The sequence below is a fragment of the Tyto alba genome, unplaced genomic scaffold (assembly GCF_018691265.1).
Source record: "Tyto alba isolate M040663 unplaced genomic scaffold, T.alba_DEE_v4.0 Super-Scaffold_1, whole genome shotgun sequence".
Lineage (NCBI taxonomy): Eukaryota > Metazoa > Chordata > Aves > Strigiformes > Tytonidae > Tyto > Tyto alba.
Window position 1 is genome coordinate 9,786,135 of NW_024881261.1, and position 24,573 is coordinate 9,810,707.

Consider the following 24,573-nt stretch of genomic DNA (forward strand, 5'->3'; position numbering starts at 1 on the left):
TTCTTTGTAATGGGGCTTGTCTCTGCTCTACCTTCCAGTAGATTTCAAGTACATCAAACCCCCCAACACTGTTAGTTACTTCAAAGTTGCTTAGCTATGGAGTCTGTAACTGCAATGGACTAAATTTAAATAAGTTAGTCCTCTATGATGACTGCACTGTCAACCAAAAAAAATTTTCAGACCGCTAACCCACTGGAAAGTATCAATAACTGACAATTTACATGAATACATGTAACAGATTCCCACCCGTATCTGTATCACAGTCCTCTTGCAGAAAAGCAGCAAAGGAAGCCACTACCTTCCTCTGGCCACTAGATAGCAACTGTGTGCAACAGTGAGTGCCTGCTGCAGTCACTGGAGGGAAAACCGGGATGGGATTGAGCTGGAAAGGAAGGAAAAGAGTAAAGTGGTTGAGGCCAGTCTTCACAGAACAGACACCAAGTCAGACACGTCTGTGAAATATCTTTTGGTGACTGTACCACTACTAGCTCCTGCTCCCACGGAAGGCATCCTAGCTACAGCCCAAAGCCCTGGGGAAGGTCCTGCTCCCCTGCCTTTCCTAGCTTCCCACATTGACACACACCTGCCAACAAGCCCATGAGTGTCCTGTCAGCCCCTCAGCCCAGGAATCTCAAAATAACAACTCAAAACAACTCAAAGAACAACTCAACAAATCTTAGTGGTAGAAGAAGTTGGCCTAAATGTTTGTATAAGTTGTCTCAGGTATGAATTGAATTGATTTACTTCTACTGAAGAGAATAAGATTGCAGGTGTTCTGCAAGCTGAAGAAGCCAGCTGGCTTGAAGGGGAGCATCAGCAGACCCAGTGCCAGTGCTGTTATACCTCTCACAGGGTGGCCCCAGAAAAGGGGTAAAATTCATGGCACTTACTTAAATCCCAGTTTCTTAATGGAGAAACAGGCTCTCCCCTAAAGTCAGCACCTGGCCCACAACCAGCCAAAGCTCATCCAGCAATCCAAAAGAGCGAGAGTAATTCGCAGCTCTGTTAGTAACAGCAGCCCAGACATCTAACAGCAACCTGGCACAGACGGCGTCCTCTGCGCTCCCCTGATGCCAGACAGGATTAGCGCTGGCTTTGCAGGGACCTCACCTCCTCGGTGGCTGTGCCAGCCTCAAACATTGAACCAGCCTTAAGGGAATGAGCTCCCATCAGGTAAATTCTCATTAAGTATTTCTAACAATCAAAGCAAGTCTGTGAGAGTGAATTTAATAAGGAATCATGTGAGAGACCCAAACCACTTGCTCTTTTAACTAAAATTTGCAGGAGAAATGGCCTAGAAATTAGCTAGGATCTTCAACTCATATTTCTAAAAAGAAAACCAAAACAGCTCCAACAACTGTTCAGCAGTGTCCTGCTTGGCTGCGGGATCAGCAGGTCTCTCCAAGACCATCCCATATATCCTGATCTTTGTTACCAGCTTGGCTTTTCCTGTCTCCTCCCAATGCCCTGACACCTTCTTACCTTGTGAAGTACTTGTTCTGTACAAAAGGAGAGCTGGAGGCTGCTGTCACTGTCAGAGCATCGCTGCAGCCTTGGATAGTTGCTCAGACATCAGCTGCAAATGCTGAAGAAGATCACAGTCACAGCACACATAGATCCTCAACACATGGGGATCCCTGCAGCATTTTGGGCACTGAGACCTCAGCCAGGTGCACCCAGAGGCTAAGGGCTGGGTTTAGGAACCACTGTTCCTGAAAACCCTCCATGAGTTTCCAATCTTTCATAACATCTCTACTTGAGAAGCTGATGCACAGGGCTAGATGTATTCCATCCAGCACTAAAATGTTGTCTCCAGCATGAGATTCCGCAGTCTGCAATTCCTGAGTCACACAGAGAGGTCTGTCTATCTGCGCTTAAAACCAGATAGATAGTATAAACACAGGGTTTCCCCCAGCTCAGGACCCAGGCAAGCATCCTTTGTCCCAATAAAGCCCATGCATTCTAAAAATGTGCTTACTAGTTATGTATTAAAGCAAAGAAAACTTACAAAGATTATACCAAACCACATTTGCAACAAGGCAAAGTAATCTCAGCAGTATCCTGCAGGCAACAGAGATACAAGGAAAAGGCTTTAAGCACCTGCATCAGACTAGGAAAACACGTCCCAGCTCCAGAGCTGCATGCCAGACAAGGTAAATATGCTTCTGTTGGAGAGGGAAGACTGATCTCGTAGAGGACAAATGGCTGTGAGGAGTGAACTAATGATGATGTTAAACAAACTGTAGCAGGGAAACCACCAGTGAGCCGCAAACCCAACGGGGCAGCAAGGGTGAGAAGCAGCGGTCCCTCTGCCCCTTCACACAGCACAGGATGTGCAAGGAGGCCGGGGAGAGTTTCCAGAGCAGTCTGGCTGGAATCCAGCCAGCTCCATGGGCACTTCTGCCCCATAAAACACAAACCACATCGTTGGTGTCAGCTGTGAGTCTGATCTAGCCCATTCTCCCCCTACAAGAGACGACTGACAGTTTTACAGCAGAGACAATGCTTAGCTACAGCCATGCCCAAGTAAGTAAAATTAATAGATTAGTTTCCCTTTCTATCCCAAATGTCAGCCCTTCAACTGTGCCTTAGGACACAGACAATCTACTGAAGTGACAGTGAAAAGAAAGAGGAAATTCTCCTTTCTCCTAGCCTGGTTTCTCCCACAAGGTACGACAGTGCTGCTCCTGTCTCAGTGCCAGCTTTCATCCCAAGAGTGCTTTTAGACCATTCTTCTTTTGACAACAAACTTGCGGAGTAATTTATGTCTCTCTTTGTACATCTACTGTTACTATTCAAACACAGGGCCAGGACATCTGGGTGAAGGGATTTTTCTCCTTCTGGGAACAATAAACTCTATTTTCATGAGTGCTGGCAGTCACAGTGAATGTCTCTGCCTCAGCCCTGTCCAGAGCTGCTCCTGCCCTCCCAAGGTGATGGACGCCATGGGAAAGGCAGCAGAGAACAACCCAACAGTGTGAACCACAGGCCCTGGGGGAGCAGTTATGTAAATTTTACAGCTTCATGGGCAAATTGATCTAGTGATCCAGTGAGGCTGATGCTCCAAAGGATGCAGGCATGCAGCCAAACTGTCTTTGGAGACAGGTTAACCATCAGAGCCCACCAGAGGCTCAGCTTGTGCTGCAGCGACCACTGCTGCACTGGGGAGGAGATTACTTAAAACAATGAGGGGGGACAGAAATGCTGTTCAGCTCACCCATCTGGGTTCAGGCCAGGACAAGCACGCTGTTCTCCCCAGCCAGCTCCAAAAGGAGAGCAAAGCAGCATAGCAAAGCTCTGAGTCGTGGAAACAGCATCAAAAAGAAGAGGTGAGACTTGACCTGGAATGGGCAAAAAAGAAGGAATAAGAGAAAAATATGCACTGGCAAAGGAGAGAGCAAAGAGGTGGCCAGCAGAAGGAGAATGAAAGGGTGGATGAGATCTAGGAAGAGAGGTCTAGACCTCTTCCTCGTCTGACCTGCACACTGCCTGTCATGTTTGGCTCCCAGCACCCATGTGAGACCACTCAGGAGGTTGTCCTGGTCCTGCCCACTCCAAGGCAGAGTGTGTCTGGCAGATAAGAGGGAGGCTGGGAGGGGAGGAACGCAGTTAAACCTGAAAGCAAATAGACCAAGGTCCAAAGACCAGCAGGATGGTACAAACCATGGCTCCGTCCAGAGCCTACAACAGACCAGACCTTTGTCTGCAAGCAGTTGGGGGACTGTCCTTACTTGGCGTGTTTGCAGCACTGGTAACTGGATTTGACCTGGGTCAAATCTAGAAGAAAAACAGTCGATGCACCTACTAAAACCAGCAACACATACTGACTGTCACAGCTCTGCTTTGTAGTTGCATAAACCATTAAATGCTCTTGAAAAACCAATCCTTTTCACACCTCTCCTTGTTAAAAATACGTGGCTACAAAATGCCCATGAAGCTGAATCATATTCAATCACTCCAAATCAATTCAGAGAAGAAAGCAGAATGGACAACTTAAAAAACAGAATAGAGGCTTGTAATCAGTTCTCCTTCCTCTTCCTCGTCTTCCTGTGTGTAACAAGCCATTCACTCCAGCACCTGGCAGCCAGTGCATAATTTATGTTATACCCCTTCAGCGGGAGCTCCAGAATTGCCCAGACTTCTACATACTTTTAGACTAACTCAAAGATCTCTCAAGACATCTGTTTAAAAAAAAAGGATAATCACATGGCACTAGAGTTTGGATGAGGAAATGCAAAATGCCAATAATAAATACTTAACACAAATATTTACTTCAATTAAAAAAGAAAGAGAGCACTGGGAAGCCCAGTTTGTGCAGTGGAGGGACTGGGAACAGCCTCAGCACAGTCCCATTGCTGGATTGACTCAATCACTGCCAAGAACAGTGGTGGCTTGCTGGATCATGCCTGTGAGTGGCAGTAAGCAATCCTGAATGGAGAACTGGGGCACTCAGTGCATCTGTGTCAGTGTCTCTGATCCACGTGCCTTTTGGTGTGCTGGGGGGCTCTGGAGAAGTGCTGCAAACTCCTTGGACTCCACTGCACGTGGGAGTGTGGAGGAAGGACTGGGGATCTTGGAGAATCGCCCCGGAGAACTCCTGTTGCAGAAGAGAAGCACAGACGTGGGATAAGGGCTTTAGGATGAAGGGGTAAGCTCATGCTCAGTCCATTACAACCCAGAAAGCATCCTCTTGGCCTTAGCTGACAGATGTTAGAGCCATGGGGTGGAAGTCAGAACTCCTGGGCTCAGGTAAAGAGCACAATATTGGGCGAGGGGGAAACCTACTTAATAGAGAACTTCTCACTATGGGCATAGGACCACCTCTAGGGAGCCAGAGGTTTACGACCTCTTGGCCATTTCTCCCCTGCTGAAGAGGAGGAAGGCAATGGGGAGGATTTTGCGCCATGGAAAGCACTGAGAGCAATAGAGAGGGAGTCACACTCCAACAGAAACAGCTCCCACCCGTTAAAATGGAGCCAGAGCTTTTTGCCTCAGGAGTCAAGGAGGGATTGTTTCTTCTAGCAGGACAGAGGGAAAAGAGGAAAAGAACAGAGTGAAAGAAGATTACCAAAATTATTAGACCTTCTTGGGGTCCCTGCACAGTCAACTCGCTTAATGAATGTGTAAAACATGGCACAGCTTCTTGAGAGAAGCCCTTGCTCCCCTCAGCAGCCCAAACCTCTCCACTTTCTGTGTGACAGAGGCCACGTCAGCACCAAGACCCAGCCACCAAACAGCTGTCCAACAATTACAGCCACATCTCTGCTTGAGGCAGAGGTGGAGATGTGGGATCTGTTCAGAGGGGTTGGACAGAATGGACGGCATCTGCCATGGTTGCCATCTGCTGATCCTTACTGCTCTCACAGTGAGGTCCTTCCCAGCCGTGGCATTCGCACCGGTAGCTCCCAGGCCCAAGGATGCATACACCATGGTTCATGCACGGGTTGGGTTTGCACAGGTTCACGGGGCTTTTTGCTTCTGCAACAAACACAAGAACAACAACATGCTCAGGCACATCTACAGAGTATTAATAGCTAGGAGCCGCGTCCATCAGGAACGATGCAAAAATAACAGCAACTATATATCCCAGACATCAAAAAATGTAATATAGGGCTAACAGGATTGGAAACATGGCAGAGGATTTAAGCTCACCACCCTGTCTTGACACAGACGACAAACTCCTTTGTGTTTAACCTACAGAAAAGGAAGAAGAACAGCTTTGTTAGATGTTCTAATCTGGAGGAGAATATTCCTAATAGAGTTTAAAGGAGTGGCATCATGTTAGGCTGCATATCAAAGAAAAGCAAAATGGAGCATCTTCAGAGCTGTGTACTAAACCCATGAGCACCTCTAAGGCCCCTACATCCAGACACTGCCAATGAAGAGCAAGACACGCCCTCCTCCGAGCAGTTTACAATGTCAAATGCCACGGGAGTTCAAACCCCACTTTGTCCTGGAGAGTTTCCACCAGAGAGGGGCAAAGGCAAGAAGTCAGGTGGGAAGCAGGGATGGCACAAATGGAAAACAACACAAGAAAAACATATGGGCTTTTTTCTAGGAGGTTTGAGAGAAAAGCCTGCAACCATGGCCCAAGTCGTTATTAGTCTTGTTCTTGTGAAGTACGTGACAGCTTTCCCAACCCTCTTAACACAGCAGAGCCGAGCTGTCAGCAGGGCTGGCAGCGTTTCATGCTGCCTTGCTGTGAATATGTTAGGTTAAGTAGCAGCACCCCAGAGGAATTTGCTTCCAGTCTGCTGGCAACTCCATCACAGCGTTGGTAAGGGTGTGAAATTCCTCTGTTGAACAACTATGTCTGGACCTCCTAGCCCTGCCTTTTGCTCCATGGTAGAAAAAGCATACAGATAGAGTAGGAGAAGAGGGGAGAAGGAAAGAATATAAGTTCTATCACTATCCATCAGGACAGTTACTACAGCTTACCACACACTGTACTCATTCTCACACATCGAGTTTGCACATCAACTGTCAACCTAACACCTAAGAAAGGCAAAACTATCTCTCAAAATCATTTTTTTGACAGTTGAATCCTAGATCTGGGACATCTCAATCTTTAGTTCCTGTTGATTTTGTATGAAGCCAAGCTGGGTCCAACGACATTTTTGTTGTCAAGAGCCATCCCAGATGGGGTCCTGCCTGATTGCATCCCCAGGAACAGGTGCTTTCACTTTCATCCTAGGGTGGTAGAGACTCTGGCAACAAAAGCCTGGACCCGCTACTTGGCCTCCAGGTGCTGGCTTCTCCCCAGAGAGCTTTTCTATGATGCTCTGCTACACATGCCATATTTCCACTACTTCCCTCCATTGCTGCCCCACAGCATAACCTCATGGTCCCTGTTTGGGAGTATTTTGCTATTCTGCCCAGACATCATTTCTCTGAATTTAAGCCAACTGTTAACACAGTATAATCTTAAATAAACTTCTTGTACTTCAGGGATTATACCCTTTGATGATCCCAAAAGTCTGTATTTCCATTAATCAGATCCATATATATTTATTGCTTGGGATCTTTTCTGCTAGAGCCTGGATCATTTTTTTTCTGGTCTCTTTTCAGCTGAGCCTCAGAATAAATACAATATTTCAGGTGTCCAGAGGCAGGGCCTGTTTTTCACATACTTTTATCATGAGTCATAAATTTTTTAAAGTCCCTTCACAGACAATGATTCTGTTATTGAGTCTTGGCCTTGCAGTAGAAGACTGAATGAAAGGCTTATCTTTACATCGTCCTTGGTCCCAGCCTATCTAGTACAAATAGCGATTACCTGCACATGAAATGAAAGCAGCAATTCAGTCTCAGGAAATGATACGTTATTACCCTGACTCATTGAACCTTGCCAACTCTTCCCCTTCATCCGTGGCACTGTAGTTAATTTCATGGTACAGTAGATTGGTTTTATAATAACACAGATGAAAATACCACTGCAATAGGAGCACATTGAAAAGCTCCAGGTAGCAACCATCTGCAGAGCCTACCAGGAGATTGGATCCTCACCCCAAAGAGACAGTGCTGTAGTTTTTTCTAACCCTGAAGGAGCCACAGGCATGCCCAGAGATGAAAAGGACTTTTGATTGTGCTGAAGCTCAACATGCTGCTTCATTTAATTTTACAAATGGGTTAAAATACAGTAAAAGCAAAAATCTAGATGTTAAACTCGGACTATTCTGAATGAGAAACAAGGCATGGCATTTTATGTAGAAGCACTTTCACCACCACCAATGTCTGCAACCAGGGCTACAGCCCTTTCTGAAAGCTGTTTTCCATCAAACATAGCCACTCACACTCAGCTTGCAAGTGTTTCAGACTTGGTATCAGAGTCAATTTTTTCCCAGCTGGAGACTGGCCCTCAGTACTCAAAGTTTTGAAGAGTGTGCACCTTTTTTTTTTTCTTCCCCCCAAACATAAGCTTTTACATGGATATTTGAAAATTCTTCCCTCTTGAACGCTTTGGAGATAAGGATTTAGTCCTGCAAACAAAATTAATCACAAGTTGTCCAAAGGCCTCAATTTAACAGTCTCCAAGCTTCAAAATTAACAGATTCTCATTTTAAGATTAAATCCTGCTCAACACAAACAAAATCTTGAGAGCCTGCCTGATAACTTCAGTAGCGGGACACTAAGGAGGAACAGGAGGGATGAGGTTTCAGAGCCATCGCTTTGCAAACAGCTGCACACAAACCTGTTGAACAAGACAGCAGAGACCTCACTCAGGAACTAACACTGCTGGCTGCAGGAATCTGTCCTCTTAAGCTTCTCCTACAGCACTGCAGGGGGTACAATAATGCACAGCAAATTCTACATGTTTAAAGCAACGTCAAAAAAAGACCAAAATTATTTTTCTTTCAGGGGAGACAGAACCTAGACCTGGCAGGGCCGGAAAGAGCCAATCACACTAAACCCAATCTCACCCACTGGACTGAACCTCAGGAAAACTGGTTCCTATTCCTATAGAATTGCTTTGGACAGTCATCAGATCTCTATGCCATAGTTTCCCCAACTGAAAAATGCAAAAGACAGTATTGAGTTCTCTCAGTAAAGCATCAGGAGACCTACGATAACAGCGGCTGGTGGCACCAGCATAAAGAGCGAGGATGGGATGTTCTCTCACCTTCACAGATTCTTTCAATGATAAGGTCTTGGTAATACTGCAGGTCTTTATAGGAGGAGACATGGACCAGGTAGTTGCGAGAGCCAGCAACCCTCAGCAGCGTGTCCCTCTGTGCATCCCCAACGACAACCACAAACACCAAGATGCCGTTGTCCCTCAGCTGCTGAGCTGGGGCAGCTGCATCCTCCATGCTGCCCCCATTTGTGAGCAGCACCACCACCTTGTTGACACCAGGTCTTGCTCCTTTCTGCACTGTCATCACGTCACCATAAACATGCAGCAGGGCACTGCCAGCAGAGGCTGAGTCCCCGAGGAAAGGCACTTGGTTGATGGCTTGGAGGACAGCTGAATTGCTTGTGTGGGTGTCCAAAGTGAACACAGTGTGAGGTTTGCTGCCGTAAATCACAAAAGCAATTTGGGTGACATCCCGGTTGATCCTGAAGTGCAAACAGCTGCTCCTGACAAAGCTCCTCAGCCACAGAAAATTCTCCAGGCCAACTCCAGAAGAGGCATCCACCACAAATGCCAAATCAAGAGACTGTGCCTGGCATCCTGGAAAAAAAGAAGGCAAACATGGTATTTTTCAGAATATGTATGTACTCCTTTCTGATGAAAAAAAAAACCAGGGTGGGGAAATAGTGGGCAAAATTCATCACTGCTGATCACTGACTATGAAGGATGATCTATGAGCCTTTTGCATCGATATATAGAGATCCATCATAAAAAGCAGTGACAGAAGGTTATTCCCTGGATCTGTGACTGACACAAATAAATCAAGTGAGTCCAGAAGTCTTCCTCATAGTTTGACAAACCTGTCCCACAGTGCCCATATTGTAGTCTTACCTTCAGGATTGTCCACAGTGCAGATTCTTCTCTGCAGCTCTGGGATCCTGTTGAACAGGTCCTGGGGGTCCGAGTAGACAATTGTCTGCTTTGGATTGCCAGTCACCTGGGTCAGCTCTGCTCTCATGAAGCTGCTGCCTACACCGATCAAGAAGAGATCTCGGTCCCTTGCGTGATTAGCAGCTTCTGCCACTGGATCCTGGGACTTGGAGTCAGTGAGCAAGACAACCACGTGTGGAAGGTCATCCTGCACATCTGCAAAGACTGGGGTGCTCCGAAAACCATGCTGTGCGATGTACTGCAGGGCTCTGCCTGTCAGGGTTCCTCCTCCACTGAAATTCAAAGCATCAATGCTTTTCACGAGACTGAATGCATCCTTGTATTGGCCCACTTCAATGGGTATCTTGACATCATTATCGTACTGGGCCACCCCAATGTTCATTGGTGAGTCCTGGCCCATCACTGTTTGAAGGAACCTCTTGAGGAATGCTTTGTAGCGCAGGAACCCTTCCAGAGTGACCCCTGCCGAACTGTCCATCAGGAAAAGGAGATCCACGCTGCACTCAAGGCTCAGCTTTGGTGCTGAAAAGGGAGACAGCAATTTGTCATTTGCAGTACATCAGGACAAGCATGCCAGGCACCTCAGCTGGGGCCTGCTGGAATCCCTGTGGTGTGGAGAAGGGATATTGTGTTCCAGTAACCTAAATGGTTTGCCAGACATGTCATGGGCTGGAGGACAACTGTGTCAGGAGTGCATTTTATTTTGCTCAGATGCCACATAAGCCTTTCAGAAACAGGAAATATCTATGGGAGTCTGGGGGGATTCCTGAACTTTTAGATGGCAAGCTTCAAATTAGAAATTACAGCTTCACTCTCTTAGTACTCCGGGGAAAATACTCTTGACTTTTAGTATAGTGTATTGGAGAAGGGAGAGAGTCCAAGCACCAGACCCTCATCTGTAACACTCTGAGACACTTTAAAGTGGGAGTCTTGATTCTGGGAGAAGTAAGTACAAAGCATTTTCTGAAGATCAGAACCTTCTTGGGTTTCTTACACTGAACCCTCAAAATCAGGAGTCCCTGCTGGGCCCACGTGCGCAGGGAGGGGACCAACAGGCATTACCTATGAGTCTCTCCCAGTTTCTCTGTTCTCCTGCTCACATAGCACCTGCGTTTAGAAACAAAGGCAGCCACGCCAGGATGAGACTATCGGTATTGGTGTCCTCTGTATCCACAAGGTTTCTGAGCAGCAAGACCCAGTCACAAACAGCATGAGAGAAAACTCAGTCTATCTTCAGGAGAAAACCCCAAAGGCTGCAGCCCAAACCCAGTTGTCCCTATGTCCGTGCAACGGGCACCGCAAAGGCAGGACATAGCCAAGAAGGAAGGAGGGAGAGCACAGGTTCACACCTACCACAGTGGATGTCTCCTCCATACCCCACCGGGCAGAGGCAGTGGTATTTGTCCAGTCCCTCTGGGACACACGTGCCCCCGTTCTGGCATGGCTGGGAGTCACAAGGGTCTAAACAGGACCAGGGAAAGGAAAGACAGGGATTCAGCAGGGAACCTGCCCCCTTCCCATCCTGTGCCAGTGTGAGCATCACCATTAGCGGAAAAGGGGTCAAACCTCTGCCTGTCTTGCTGCAGGATTTGAACTAGTACAGGGCCACGTGCACCCAGTGCAGTGGTGAAGGTGACAAACCAGACTGTGACCTTACTTCATTTCCTTTGAAATGACATCAGTGAAGTTATGTTTGTATAAGTACAGAATTGCTAAAAGTCATGCAGCCCTTCCAGATTTACACCAGAAATGAAGGGATCTGAGTCTGGCCTGATGCTTGGACAATGTTGTACTGACAAAGAAAATAAAGCCGCTGTCATCTGAACCACCAAAAGGATGGGGTTAAGGGCAGAACTTGAGGACCATAGTTATTTTCCATCACAAAACCAGGTTGGCAATCAGGAAGTGTCAGGTTCCCTGCTAAACTGATGATATTCATGGTACCAGGTGAATGAGTGGAGGCATCCCACTGCATATGCCCTTAGCTGGAGAGCAGCAACTCCCCGCAGGCACTGGGAAGCAGTGCAGGTCTCTGCCCCAGGAACACGAGCAGATGAGCATTAACTGGCTCCTCAAGTGGAAGGAGAAATGACAGGGAGATATTTTAACCCAAAAGAACTCTGGTCATAGATACTTGTGAGAAAAAAAAAAAAAAAAAACAAAACAGGACATAATATCAAATTCTTGCTAAGGATCACAATCTCTCACTCAGAACAAAATTTTTAGAAATGAGAGTAAACCCCCATCTTTTTATGCTTTAGTTATTACCCTTCCTGCTTTGTAAATAAAATTTTTAAAAATGCTAAGTCCTACCTGGACATACAGTTCGGAAGCATCTGGATGGATGTTTTATCAAGACTCTCTTCCATCTGAAACAGGAAGAATAAAACATGTCATGAATTTAAAGATTAACAAGGTACCTTCAAGGCTGACTTTACTGTGTTTTAAACAGAACAACTTTTTCTTTAAAAATGCAATTTTTCAAACAAGTATTTCAAAAGAAAATGTCCATTCTGAGTGGGCTGGCAAAAGAAGAAACATAATTTAATCAAATCTACTCTTTCAGTTTTGAATTCTACTTTAATGTTTTACATTTATAGATAATGGATGTATTTTTAAAGCTCAAACTGGTTATATTTTTTTAGTTGCCACCGAAGAGATGTTAAACTTTTTGCTCTAAATCAGAATGTAAAAGAAAATTTTACAGCAGTGAGAATTTGTTACTCAGTATTAATTCTAGTATCTAACTTATCCAGCTTTAACAACTAGTGGACAAGGAAGGTTTAGACTTTGAAGAAATCCTTGGTCCTCTGCTGTGCCTCCCTGTGGGATTTTTCAACTTTCTCCAACATTTCCTTGCCCTAAAATCATATGAAAAAACCCACAACCTCGAGCAGGAGTGTATATTTGCCACACATAAGAAGGCAGCTAATGTTGGTGCCTGACAACGAGATGGTTTCTGCTTTAAACTTTCATCCCTGTTAATCAGGTTTTTATCTCTCTAATACCTGCAGCTTCATCACACTGCTAATCTTCCAATGCTCTGCATTAGGGCTGCTCAAACTCACAGCAACTGTGACCAAAACCATTGCTTTTGGAATGCTGTAAGCAAGCCACGAGCTGCTCCACTTTCCCACGTTGTCTCTGAGGTACAAGGATCGGGAAACATTCACTGCCATTAGGACATGTCTGAAATTGTCCAAACAATCATCCTCCAGTATATGTATGCAGCAGGCCATCAATGCACAGCCCAGATCTGGGGGTGATTTTTAAACATTAATCTGACTGCCTGGTATTAAAACAAACGCATGAAGCACCTCTTCAAAGGAAAACCAATCCCCATACCAATTTCTGTACGCCACTTTCACTCAGCTCTTTTTATCAGCAAAGAGACCACGAAGCTGCCTTTTCCCTTCACAGCTAATTTTTAAAGCATTTCACCCACTGTACCGACTGAAGTGACAATAGTATTTGAAGGACCTGACATGCTTTATGGGTTTTCAGCTCCAGTCTTCCCTCCCTGGGAAAGAGGACATTTCCCTCATGCAGCTCACTGCCATCGACCTGACAATGAAGCTCTTTGTGTGCATCCCAGTTTTGGCAGTGATACCCCCACTATGACTGGGTGTATTTTCTGCCAGTGACCAGAGCCTCTCCATAGCATAGTCCTTCCCAAGCCCCCCAGGGCAGCCAAGCAAAGGAAAGAGGCTTCTCTGAATGAAAGAAAGTCTGTGTGGACAAAACCAGAACTAGCACCAACACAGGGGGCCAGATCTAGAAACCCTCTGCAGCATAGAGTCAGTGCAGAGATGTAAACTTCAAAGCATCTCAGTTCAACAGCTAGGAAACGAATTCCAATTCAATTTATAATATTTATGGTGCTCTTGGACTAATCTTGAGCTGCTTCTTTGTCTCAGCTCCTCCTCTCACCCTTTACTTCTCAGATCAGCCAATGCTCAGAGCAGGGAAAGCCTCTTCCTGGGTCTAGAGACTATGTTTGCATCAGTCTTCTGAGGGATCTTCATCCCATCAAAGAGTCAAGGTCAGATAAAAACCTTATTACTGTATCTCTCATCTTCTCTCAGCCGCACTCACTTTTAGAGGTGTGGGCGTCCAACTCACCTGTAGAAAGGGCACAGCGAAGCCCACACGGTATTTGACTGTTTTGAGCCTTTCCAACACACATAGTTTCCAGCCAGCTCTTTCACCGTCTCCAGAGTTTTGCGTTCACAGGGGTGGCATTCAATTTTGCAGCCTATAGCAAAGAACAAATCCAAACTAGGATCAATTGCCTAAAAATACAAAGTCCACGTGACAGTGGAGAACCACTCTGAAATGGGTTAGTCTTTCTCATCTACCTGCCAACAGCAGATTCGGCAGTACTTCAAACAGCTCTTCATGAGACCCCAGAAGATAAATTTTCTGTCAACAAGCTCACCAGCCTACCTCACCTTCTGTGGTGCTCACTCTTAAGCCTTCTTTGCTTTGCTATAATACTTGCACTGCTGTGTTCAGTGTTCAGTGACAACTTTTCAGCTCCTCTGGTGCCCTACATATTTGATTATTCTTTTTTAACGTACTTGATTTTCTTCTACCTCTGGACCACTCTAGTTCTATCTTTTCTATCTCTTGCAAGCCCCTGGTGGCCTCCCCTTAACACACAATCAAGTCCATTAGAAGAGTTAACCCAACTGTATTTATCCCTCTCTCCCCCATGACATGAGCAAGGACCAGTATTCCTATTTTCAAAGGTGAACCAAGACACAGAAGGCTTTAGGATCCTGTAGGAGAGGCAAGCAAGCCATCCAGTTTGGGCATCAGAAGCAGGTTACCTCAAAGCACAACACCTGTTAATTCCCCTGTATGCTTTCTGACACTGCCTCCTCTTTCTCACTCAGTGGCATGGTCGAAGCTCAAAGCACGGGCGTGGAGGTGGAGCCAGGACAGGGGTTACCTGGAGCGGTGGTGCTGCAGATGGAGCCGGTGAGGGTGCTGTACAGGCCGTTGGCAGCATCGTTGGCATCTCCAGCAAAGAGCACATGCTGCTCAGTGGGTTCACTAGCCAGCACGTGCAGCTCTTCCCACCTGCCGAGCAAGGAGCGGGGTTCAACTGCTTAGTCATCCCCAAAGAATTGAGTATCAGAACAAACCATCTGCACCAAATAGAGAGCTGGTGCAAAACCATGACACCCTTCAAACACTTTTCAAGATCCTGGTGTGTTTAGTCTCAGGCAGTAGCACAGCTCTTCCCAGTGGAAGAGCTTTCTTCACCAACTCTCTTCCTCCATCAGCCACCAAACTAGTGTTTCCTCCATGCTTGTGTTACCATGTAAATTCCCCTTTTCTCTTTCCAAAACTCATATCTAGCACAAGACCATCCCTCACTCACTAGGACTTGCCATTTGACTAGCTGGGCCTCCATTTCCTACTCTGTAGAAAGTTTCATACCTTGGAAACTTGATTCCCACTGCAAAAACTGTGATGTGTCTCTCCTTCACCTGAATTGCAGGCACCACAGTACTGCCCTGGGACTTTCCGTCTGAAATGATGATCAGGACTTCAGGGACACTCGAGTTTCTGCCACCAGGGAATCCCTTACGGAGAATGTACTTCAGAGCCCGACCTGTCTCTGTGCTTCCACCTCTAGAAAGAAGGAGATAAAATCAGAAAAAGCAGAAATCAAAGCTCTTCTGCTATTGAATTTACCATTTGATTTTCAAATTTCCACCCTCTGGTAATGAGAAACTTAGCATATTTCTGCCTGTTGCCACAGAACACATCCAGAGAGATGCCTAATTCTGTCATTCCTGTCATCTTACTATCCATAGTTCCCATCTACTCACCTTTATCTCCCTCCTCTCCAACACAGAGTGGCTGAAAATAAAGCAGAAAGGAATAAAAAGGGGAGCACTATACATACATAGAGGCCTAGGAGGGGAATGAGAAGGTGTGATTGTTTTTGTGAGCTGCACATTTACTCTTGTTGTTATTTCTTGCTAGTGAGCTCTGTGGGACAGGGATTGTCCTCCTCTGCTTTCATGACTTAACTTTAAATGACTGTCAGAGATGCCTACTCAAGATTGGGTACCATGAAATGTCATCAAAATTATATATAGAATTACCATCTCTGTTTGGCTGAGGCAGGAATGATTACATTGTGAGTCAAACATTGAAGTTTTATTTAAGTAAAAGCCATGGGTAACCTAACAGAGACCTTGGAGTGGAGGTACAAGACAGTCTCACCTCTGTCTTGCAGGATGAGGTTTGGTGGACTGTGCAGCTGGATCCCAAGGTGGCTGGGTAAAATCAGCCCCAGATGCCCCAACTCCCTATATACCTCCCCCACTCAGAGACTTAGACTACCCAGGCACCCCAGCCCCTGCTGCCAGCCACCTGACGCAGCCAACTCAAACTTCACATCAACCACCTACGCCCCCCACCAAGTCATCACCAGGCTAAGGCCTTGCTACAGCACAACACACTGGGCAAAAGCCCTTCATCCCCTGTAAAAACCAAGGGCAACCTACACTGCAAGTTCTTCAGCTGCTGTTGCCAGCTTTGATCCCTGTCTACAACACATTATCTCTTTTTGTTGCTGGAGGGCTAAATGTTTGCTTGTCTCAAAGGAGTAAATCCTGCATGGACATGAGTCACCCCCTTCCATTCTTGGTAGTTCTCCATCCGTACAACATGAGAGATCTGTAATGTGCCGTCCCCAACTGAATATTTGATACCAGAGAGAGCCCAGATCGCTGGGAACATGCTCCAGACCTGTTGATAATTAAGCCACCAAATCAAAGGAGACAATTCCAGCTGTCTCCTAATTCTGTCCAAGGAGCTGTGCTACAAATCACTTCCTATGACTGCCTTTTAGGCCTGCTTTTATTGCCATCCAGAGGGAACAAAACCAAGTCCTTTCTTGGAGGCATCATGTTCTCCTTTGGCTGTGTTGACACAAACACATCCCATTTGCTTTCTGAACATCCATCCTTTGTTTTTTCACCTGCTTCCTGATTTACTTTTTGCTAGAAAAGCATCTGATCATGCTTAAGTTCATTATTTTCCATCTACTCTCTGATTTTCACAGAAACTTTTTAATTCAGTACCTGCCAGGCCTTTTTGCTTTAAACTTCATTTAGGCACTTCCTCCACTGCACTCCACCGTTTCAAAGCACACTCAATGACCATGTGTTCATATCACGTCCAAATCTGCCTTTTCCTGACCAGATGTCAGTAGCTGTCAGATGCTTCAGTGAAAAGTGCTGAGCATAAGGGGAAATATATTGTGCACGGTCAGTTTGATGACTAAATCCTTATGAATTCAGTAAGTTGTGCCCATGAGAGTTCTGAGGATTAGAAAAAATTAATAAAGAGTGTCTGCACCAAAGCTCATTAAATTCAGTTTCTTACTGATTTGCATTTGGAGGTTCACTGGTTTTTGACACAGTGAATGTGTGTTTAAGTCATTACTCCAATAAGGATTTTCTGAAGCCAAAGGAGATTTGGACTTTACCTGCTGCCTTTCCTCAGAAACAGCACTAAGGTGGTTTCTCTCCTGTGACCAGCCATTGACTTGTATGAAAGAAATTCATAAGAAGTTTAGCTTCTGACATTACCGCCACATTTAATTCAAACTGGCCAATGAATTCAAAAGCTATTTGGACAGGATTCACAGAGAGAAACCCACAGTCTCTGAATAAATCACAAAAGCTTCACTTCAGTCTGGTGCTGCCTCCTTTCAAGTGCTCTGAGCTCTGTGCACGGAGTGCAGTCAGGAAATGCCTCACTGGCCAAAGGCTCATCAGAAGCACATCAAGGAGCCTCTCAACCGAGACGTCAAACACCCATTTTTTTCAGAAGCCAACTGGAATCCATCCGTAACTATTTTATTATCTACTTTGAAATGTCAGCTTTTCATTTAAACGAGATGAAACAGCTGAGCACAAGGTCATTACTTCTGTTTGATCTGTCAGTATCCATGTGCTGTCATCAAGGAATTTCAGTTCCAGATACCAAACACTGCTTCACTTTCTCTACTCTCACAGACTTTCAAGCAATAGCCAAAGAGGAGTGTATCTTGTTTTCTAGTAAGTTTTTCTTGTAACATTAAACAAGAGGTTTTCTTGATTTGATAAACTTATCAGAAGCAATACAACAAAACCCAGCCAATTGATCTTGCTTGAAAAAGTCAAAAGTGATCACATTTACTTGCAATATGTACACATCATGCTGAGAGCAGCAGACATCCATGAGAAATGATGAGCTAACCTTTAGCCCTAATGAAGATCAGCTAAAGAAAGAGTAGACAGCCACAGACTGTACCAGTACTTCATCTATCGTCAAAACAAGTATTATTTTGGGGTGGTTTGTATCCTTTGTATGTCCAAATGTATTTCTCTGAGATGAAGAGTTTGGATTTTGAGGGGCTCTAGGGACAGTGTGCTTCTTTGGGCTTCTGGCTCCATTTCCTGAGGTTGTGGGAAGACATCCAAGTCTTAACATTCAGGAAGAAAAAAGATTTCCAACTGAAAACCCAATCCTCTTGAATTCAGCAGACACACATGCACAGATATCCAGGGACCAGCAATTTATCACTACCTCATAGGACAAAGGAAACTGTAACCACCAAAAAATGAAGATGCATGCCATCCTGCCTTTGCTCAGCCATGCAGGAACACCACACTTGCTTTTCCCTACAAGGATGTAACTCACCACCTGGCACAAACAGCCAGAAAAACCTGCCAGGAGGGTCATGGAAAACTCTCCCCTATTTAACACATTATAGTGTGACACTGAAAACTTACTCCCCTATCAGCTTTCACTGACAAAGACAGATTAGGTTGCACTTTTTAAGCAGACTGTAGATTATGGACCACGGACGGTGTTCATCCACCCCCCTGCCTGGGGACATCACATCGGTGTATGCACATCAGAGGTGGAGATGTCTGGACCTCAAAACACTCTCAGACCAGAGATCATTCATAGCCCAGAAAAAGAGAAAAGCTGTAAAATAAGCTGACCTGAACACAATCCTCTTGATTGTCTCCTTCACTTCTTGTTTGGTTAGATACAAATCCAGAGGGAATTCAAGGTGGGGAGTTGAGCTAAACTGTATCACTCCCACACGGACCTAAAGGAAAAGGTTAAAGATTATGAAAGGTATCTGTGAGAGATTTACTCTTTTGATCAATTTACAGATTTGGGAAGACTAAATTGTGTTGAGACAAACTGTTTTCTCTAGAGTGCCACTGTCACTCTAAATGAACTTCAAAAAAGAGCGCAAACCACAGCATTACCTATACAGGCTATAAACAAGGCCAAAAAGTTCAACTGCAAACAATGGGAGGCTCTGCTGCAGTTACAGGCAGCTCAAAATCTGTATTTATCCATTCAGAGCAGATAGTAGCCTCAAGGACAGTAAGTTTATAAATAACACCTTTTATACCAAGCCATTTATACACTCTGCAGGTAATCTTTCCACTACTAAAAGCAGCTCCCTCTGGAATTGAGCACAGTAGGCAACACAAACCAATTATTTTTCCACTACTTCCTCCAAAACCATTTTCTATAGTTGAAGATGCCTGAAAATGCAGACTAAATTGTCTGTATTAGGCAATACATCCAGAACATTTCACTGAAGCCTTATAAAAAATTTTATGGAATGTGACCAACTTCAAAGGTGAAAAGGCTACCAATTCTCAGTCCAGTCTATGGGAGCATTAACTGAAAGACTCGGGAAAGGATGGTGTTTTAAAAAAATGACCCACCAAAACTGCAAATCTGCTGAAAGCTTCCTGTGCTGTATGGCTGTAAGCTGAGATCTGAAGGGTGAAAGATTTCTTAGATGAGAAAATGATGGAGAGGAATGGTGATTCCAGCTCCCACAGGACCCTGCAACAGGGACAGAGCAGCAGCTTTTCATTTTAGGACATGGAGCAGTGGTGGTGGTAGTTGGTCTGGAGGAGGTTTATAGGTGCGAGTCTAAGCATTTCTGCCATGGGAATTGAGAGCAAACACAAGACCTACCTCTGTTCCTTTGCTCCCAGATCTCTCTGGAGAATCAGAGATGAACCAGGGGGCCTCACTCTCTGTTCTGCCTCAGGTTCCTCTTCCTGCTATGCAGAGACCTTGTGTCTCTGCCACAACCTACCCCAAAAACCTGACATTAATTTGGAAAGGCTCTGGCAGGGAATCATGTACAGCAATCATTCCAGTCCACTCCAAGGCACCTGGCTAGGATAGTGTGATGTGGGACTGAATGCACAGCTGGAACTGCAGCTGGGTCTGGTTTGAAATCCCCTCAGACAAACCCTGGGATGTATCATTCAGGCCAAGAGGTGTCTCAAGGATGGTTCCAGGGAGCAGGTAAGACCTGAGGGAGCTCAGACTGTGGCTACAGCAGCACAGCTCCCATCACTCCATGCAGACACACTGCACCCAAAATTAGACTTTGATTTGAGCCAATGTCCAAAATACGAATGGACAAGAATGAACTTGGCATAGCCACACCTATCCGTTTATCTTTGTGTGTTTTATACTGGGTATCTGGAAACACCAGCTGCTTGGACTCCAGCTGGCCAGTCCTGTGCTCTTCTCTCTGGTGAGCACCAGCATTAAGCACACTGCACAACTAGCAGGTGGGGAGTGCGGTGATATCTTAGAGACCTATGGCAGCATACAGATCCCCAAATGCTTCAGTATATAGCTTGAACAGGTGCCTTGAAATGAACTCCTTCCCTTCTGACCTTTTGGCTTATTTTGGAATAGAGATCTTCTAGGAGAAGCAGAGCAAGCAGACTGTATCATTTACCTCTGTACAAAATGTGATTAATTTCCCAAAGACTAACTTTGCAACTTTCCAGGGGAAAACAACAAAAATATCCAACCATTTTGATCTATGAGCATCCAAATAAAAATCAAAATCTGTAAAAAAAGACCCAAATCACAATCTTTAACCTGAAAGGTTATGTCTTTTCTCAAGACCAAATGGAACTGCTTAAAACCTGTGAAGAATCAAGAAGTATCCTCCAACCCCACTGCTTCACAAACCTCCACTGGATCTTTCTGAATAAATACGCTGACCCCATGGCACCTGCTAGGTTGAATTTTGCAACTTCACTCGGCACATTATCTCTGGCCTTTCCACACATTTCCAAGCTGCTTGAAACAAAAATGAGACATTCTTCACACTCACCCTGTCCGGACGGATGTCCAAGGCATCACAGAGCTTGCCTGCGAAGTGCTTAGACCTTTCAAAGCTTCCTTTGCCAACGCTGTAGGAGCCATCCAAGAGGAAAAGGACATCTAATGAAGCCGAGCACTGCATCACTAGGAGAAAAAGACGTACCCGGTGAAACTGCACTTTATAGTCTCACTCTCTGGAAGCAGACAGCCCAGACCAGAAAATCCAGACAAACGGACTTGCTGAGGACAGACTGGGGCAGCCCGGTGTTCACAACCCAAAGCCTGCCTGCACTCCTGCTCCGGTCTGCAGGACTTTCCTCTTAGATTTCAGGTCCCCAGCCTGGCTTCAGCAGTTCGGTGAAAGCACGGGAGCAGCAACTCCAATGAGCCGATGCAGTGCGGTATCATCAGCCGCAGAGCTGCTCTCCCAGCGAGGGGCCGGAGGGCGAGCGGCAGGGAGAGGCGGCTGTGCCCGGCGGGACCCGCGGCCTCTCCCAGCCCAAGGCACCGAGGTGAATCTGGGAAGTATTTGCAAAGTACACAGAGTCCCGCGGAGCCAGATGTGTTTCATCTGCAGCGTGTTTTTCAAAACACTCTCTGATTTTTTTAAACGCAAACTCTCTGAACACTTAACAAAAACCTGCCTTTTATCCCGTTTTCAGGGATGTGTCCTTGTATCACACCTGCCTGCATAAACATGACTGCTCCCAAGTACAAGTTCCTGAGATGCTTACGCTGCAGTGGAAACCCATAATTTCACTGACAAATAATTTTTTTTTTTTTTTCAAAGACCATAGTCTGCAAACTCTGAAGAGAAATTTTCAAAGCATTTACAGAGAAATTTTAAAGTCACTTCTGCAGTATTTACCAGAACCAATTTCAGGGGAAACTGAATCCAGAAGCTCAATACAGGCAGTGAGCACACCAACCTTACAAAAGCCCTTCTGACTTGTGCCCTTTCTCTATCCCCATTATCATTTTATTATCACTATTCTTTTTCCGAATCAGTCCTGCCAGCAAAAACCTGTATTTATAGTTAGGGGTTTCTAATACCAGACTATAAGTAACTGAGAGTTGTAAAGCATTCCCTTCTGGGTCGCTGGGTTTTGCAATAGGGCAACCAGCCTTGCCCTGGAGCACCACGCTGGGGAGGAGCTGGTGCAGCAACCCCGGGTGCTCGCCCACAGTCATGGACTGTGGCTGCCTGCCTAAGCATGCACAGAGAAAACTGCTGTGCCCCCCATCCCAGGAAGGTCTTGGAATGGAGAAATGGGCTTCAGGTTGCTCTGAAGTTCAGTGGGATGAAAAGCTGCAGCAACGCAGCTCTCTTGAGGACACTCATAAGGAAGATGTCTGCAGCCCACCGAAGGGCTCTTGATGATGTGCATCAGTGAGAAATGTCCAAATACAGCACATCAGGATGGAAAGTTTGAGCTGGACACATGATGCTATGGGATAGGGCTGGAGTGCATGCCTGGCATAGAAAAAAAAAAAATGTAATTTATCACTTGATAGAAAGACAATAGAAAAGAATGACTAGACGGAGAATGAGTGATACAGGTTATAAGTAACCAATTGCACATACGTCAAGGGAGCTGTAGGGGAACACGGTCTGCTGGCCAGCCAGAGCCCAGTCGCCCCTACCAGTCACCGTATTGTGGCTGGTGCTGGCTTTACAGCCTGAACAAATCAGCCACATGAGAGGTCTGACTGTAAATCAAGTCTGTAATTAAACACAGCTCTTTAAATCAGGATCGCATGAAACAGGCTCTGAAGGAACTGACAGGAACACCAGTCAGCTGGCAAATAATCAATTTGGGAAAAACAGAGCAGATGGGCATCCCAGAAGAGCTAATACCAATGAGGGGAAAAGCCAGGCTAGGACAGAAGCAGCCACAACACTGTGCTTGCCAGAGCATTGCTGGGGACTTTACAGACTGAATGGGGTCCAGTAATCAAACAAACAAACAAAAAAGTAAAACAAGAAAAAGAAAAAAGGAATTCAGACAAGAGAAAATACTTGCTTTAAAAAGCAAACTTACACTGGCCAGCAGCTGAGATCTTGCTGATTATCTCCTGGTCAGCATGAATTTCTTGTATACTCAACACCAGCAAAACTGTGGGATCAAACAGACAGTCACCCATTAACACTAGAGACTGCCTTTATATATTAAAAAAAAAAAAAAAAAAAAGACATAGAGGCTTTAATCTACAGCAGCAAAACCACTGTTTCACTGTATAGATTTCACACTTGCAAAAAAATGTTTGGTGACACAGCAGTGTATCTATGGGAGGAAATTCCTTCTAGCAGGGACACACAGAGCATGAAAAATGCCAAGGACCTGACTCCAGAGCACGGGAGGACAGTACCTCTGCTCTCCGCATGCAGGGATTCAGCACAAGAACGAGAGCTAGGACAGGCTTAGGCTTCAAAGATTACAGCCACAAACACTGGAGACACCAAATAATTGCATTGGAGAAATGTATGAACTTTTGATATCATAACAACATCAGCTTTTCCGATATCAGTTAAGACACTTCACATACAAATCCGTTAAATGTGTTTGAATTCTCAGAACAGCTGTTTCTCCAGGTACTATTTTCTCCCCTTCTGTGTGAAACTCTGTTTCAGAGGCTTATCCATAAACCTCCTGCAGAGGCACTGATTCAGCTCTTGCTCCTCAGAATGACCATCTCCAGCCAGAGGTGGGGAAGCATCCAAGACAGAAATCACTGATGCAAAACAATGACTTTAAACGTGCCTTGGGGAAGCAGGAAAATGCAGATGGACTCAAACAACAAGAGGACCATGGTGACAGATCTGAAAGAAAAAAAAAAAAAATAAAAAGGAGAGGAATACTCATCCAATTCCTAAAGCTGGTTTCTTTACTTGCAGCTGATCATCTCCTTGCTGGTTATCTCATGTGTTGAGTTCAGAAACATGTGGTCAGAGGGGCAAAAGCAACTCCCACTCTAGGGAGAAGGGGGTGAAACAGATAGAAGGAAAAAGCATGAAAATGAGGGAATGATAGAAAAGAAAGTCTCCCTACATACTCATCTCCTTTCCTATCAAAACCGGAGAAAGCAGGCGTTGCAGGGGAGGGAGTGACTGCTCAGCCTCCCCTCCTGTCCTTCCCTCCATGGCCACCTGAACCTCTACTCTTCCTCCCTCCTCTTCACTGCACCTCCCTCTCAAAGCCGAGTCCCACCAGGGCCCCCGCTGCCCTCGAGGGGCTGGTGCAGAGCCACACACGGCTCCTCTGGGGGTTCACTGAGCACACGGCTCCTCTGGGGGTTCACTGAGCACAGGGCAGAGCCGCGTGCCCCCAGCCCCACCATCGCTTGGGGCTCCAGCTGAGGGGTCCCCGCTGTGGAGCACAGCGGGGGGGGACGTGTCCCACGGGGCCTGCCTCGGCCAGCACTGCTGCCCACCCTCAGCGCGGGTCTTCAACAACACTCAACCACAGGCTCTTTCACGCCTTACATGTCCCGAGGACTGGCTTTCTGGGGAGATGTTTTTACGTATAACTCTTCAGCAAAGTCAAATTTCTGCTCGTTTTCCCTCTGAAATCAGCAAGGCTGCCATCTCATCGTAGGTGGACTTCAGTGACACTTTCAAGCATACCCAGATTTAGACAAAGCATGTCTGGCAGAGGCCTTGGATTTCTATTTAAAACACGTATATTTATTTTTTCTCCAGCTTAAAAGCACTGGGTGTACTCACTAGAGCAAATTTGATCAGATTCATTCTAAGTCTCTGCCTCATTACAAAAGCAGATTTTCTTCATGTAGTTAAATACAAATAAGTGTATTTCTCCATAGCCAGCTCTATTAACCAATTATTTTTCCAAGAATGTAGAGAGGTT

At 45.6% G+C, this 24,573-nt stretch overlaps 1 protein-coding gene across 1 annotated transcript; it reads right to left on the reverse strand.

Moving 5' to 3' along the window:
• Window positions 1-4,248: 4,248 nt before the first annotated feature.
• Window positions 4,249-22,852, reverse strand: VWA2 (von Willebrand factor A domain containing 2). The gene is made up of 12 exons (XM_042806454.1): window positions 22,750-22,852; window positions 20,718-20,851; window positions 18,544-18,653; window positions 14,972-15,166; window positions 14,478-14,608; window positions 13,646-13,778; window positions 11,837-11,892; window positions 10,877-10,984; window positions 9,464-10,045; window positions 8,621-9,172; window positions 5,356-5,478; window positions 4,249-4,597 (listed from the first exon to the last, which is right to left on the reverse strand). The coding sequence occupies exons 1-12, from the start codon at window positions 22,850-22,852 to the stop codon at window positions 4,464-4,466; spliced, it is 2,361 nt and encodes a 786-aa protein (XP_042662388.1). The 3' UTR covers window positions 4,249-4,463.
• Between the last annotated feature and the right edge of the window lie 1,721 nt (window positions 22,853-24,573).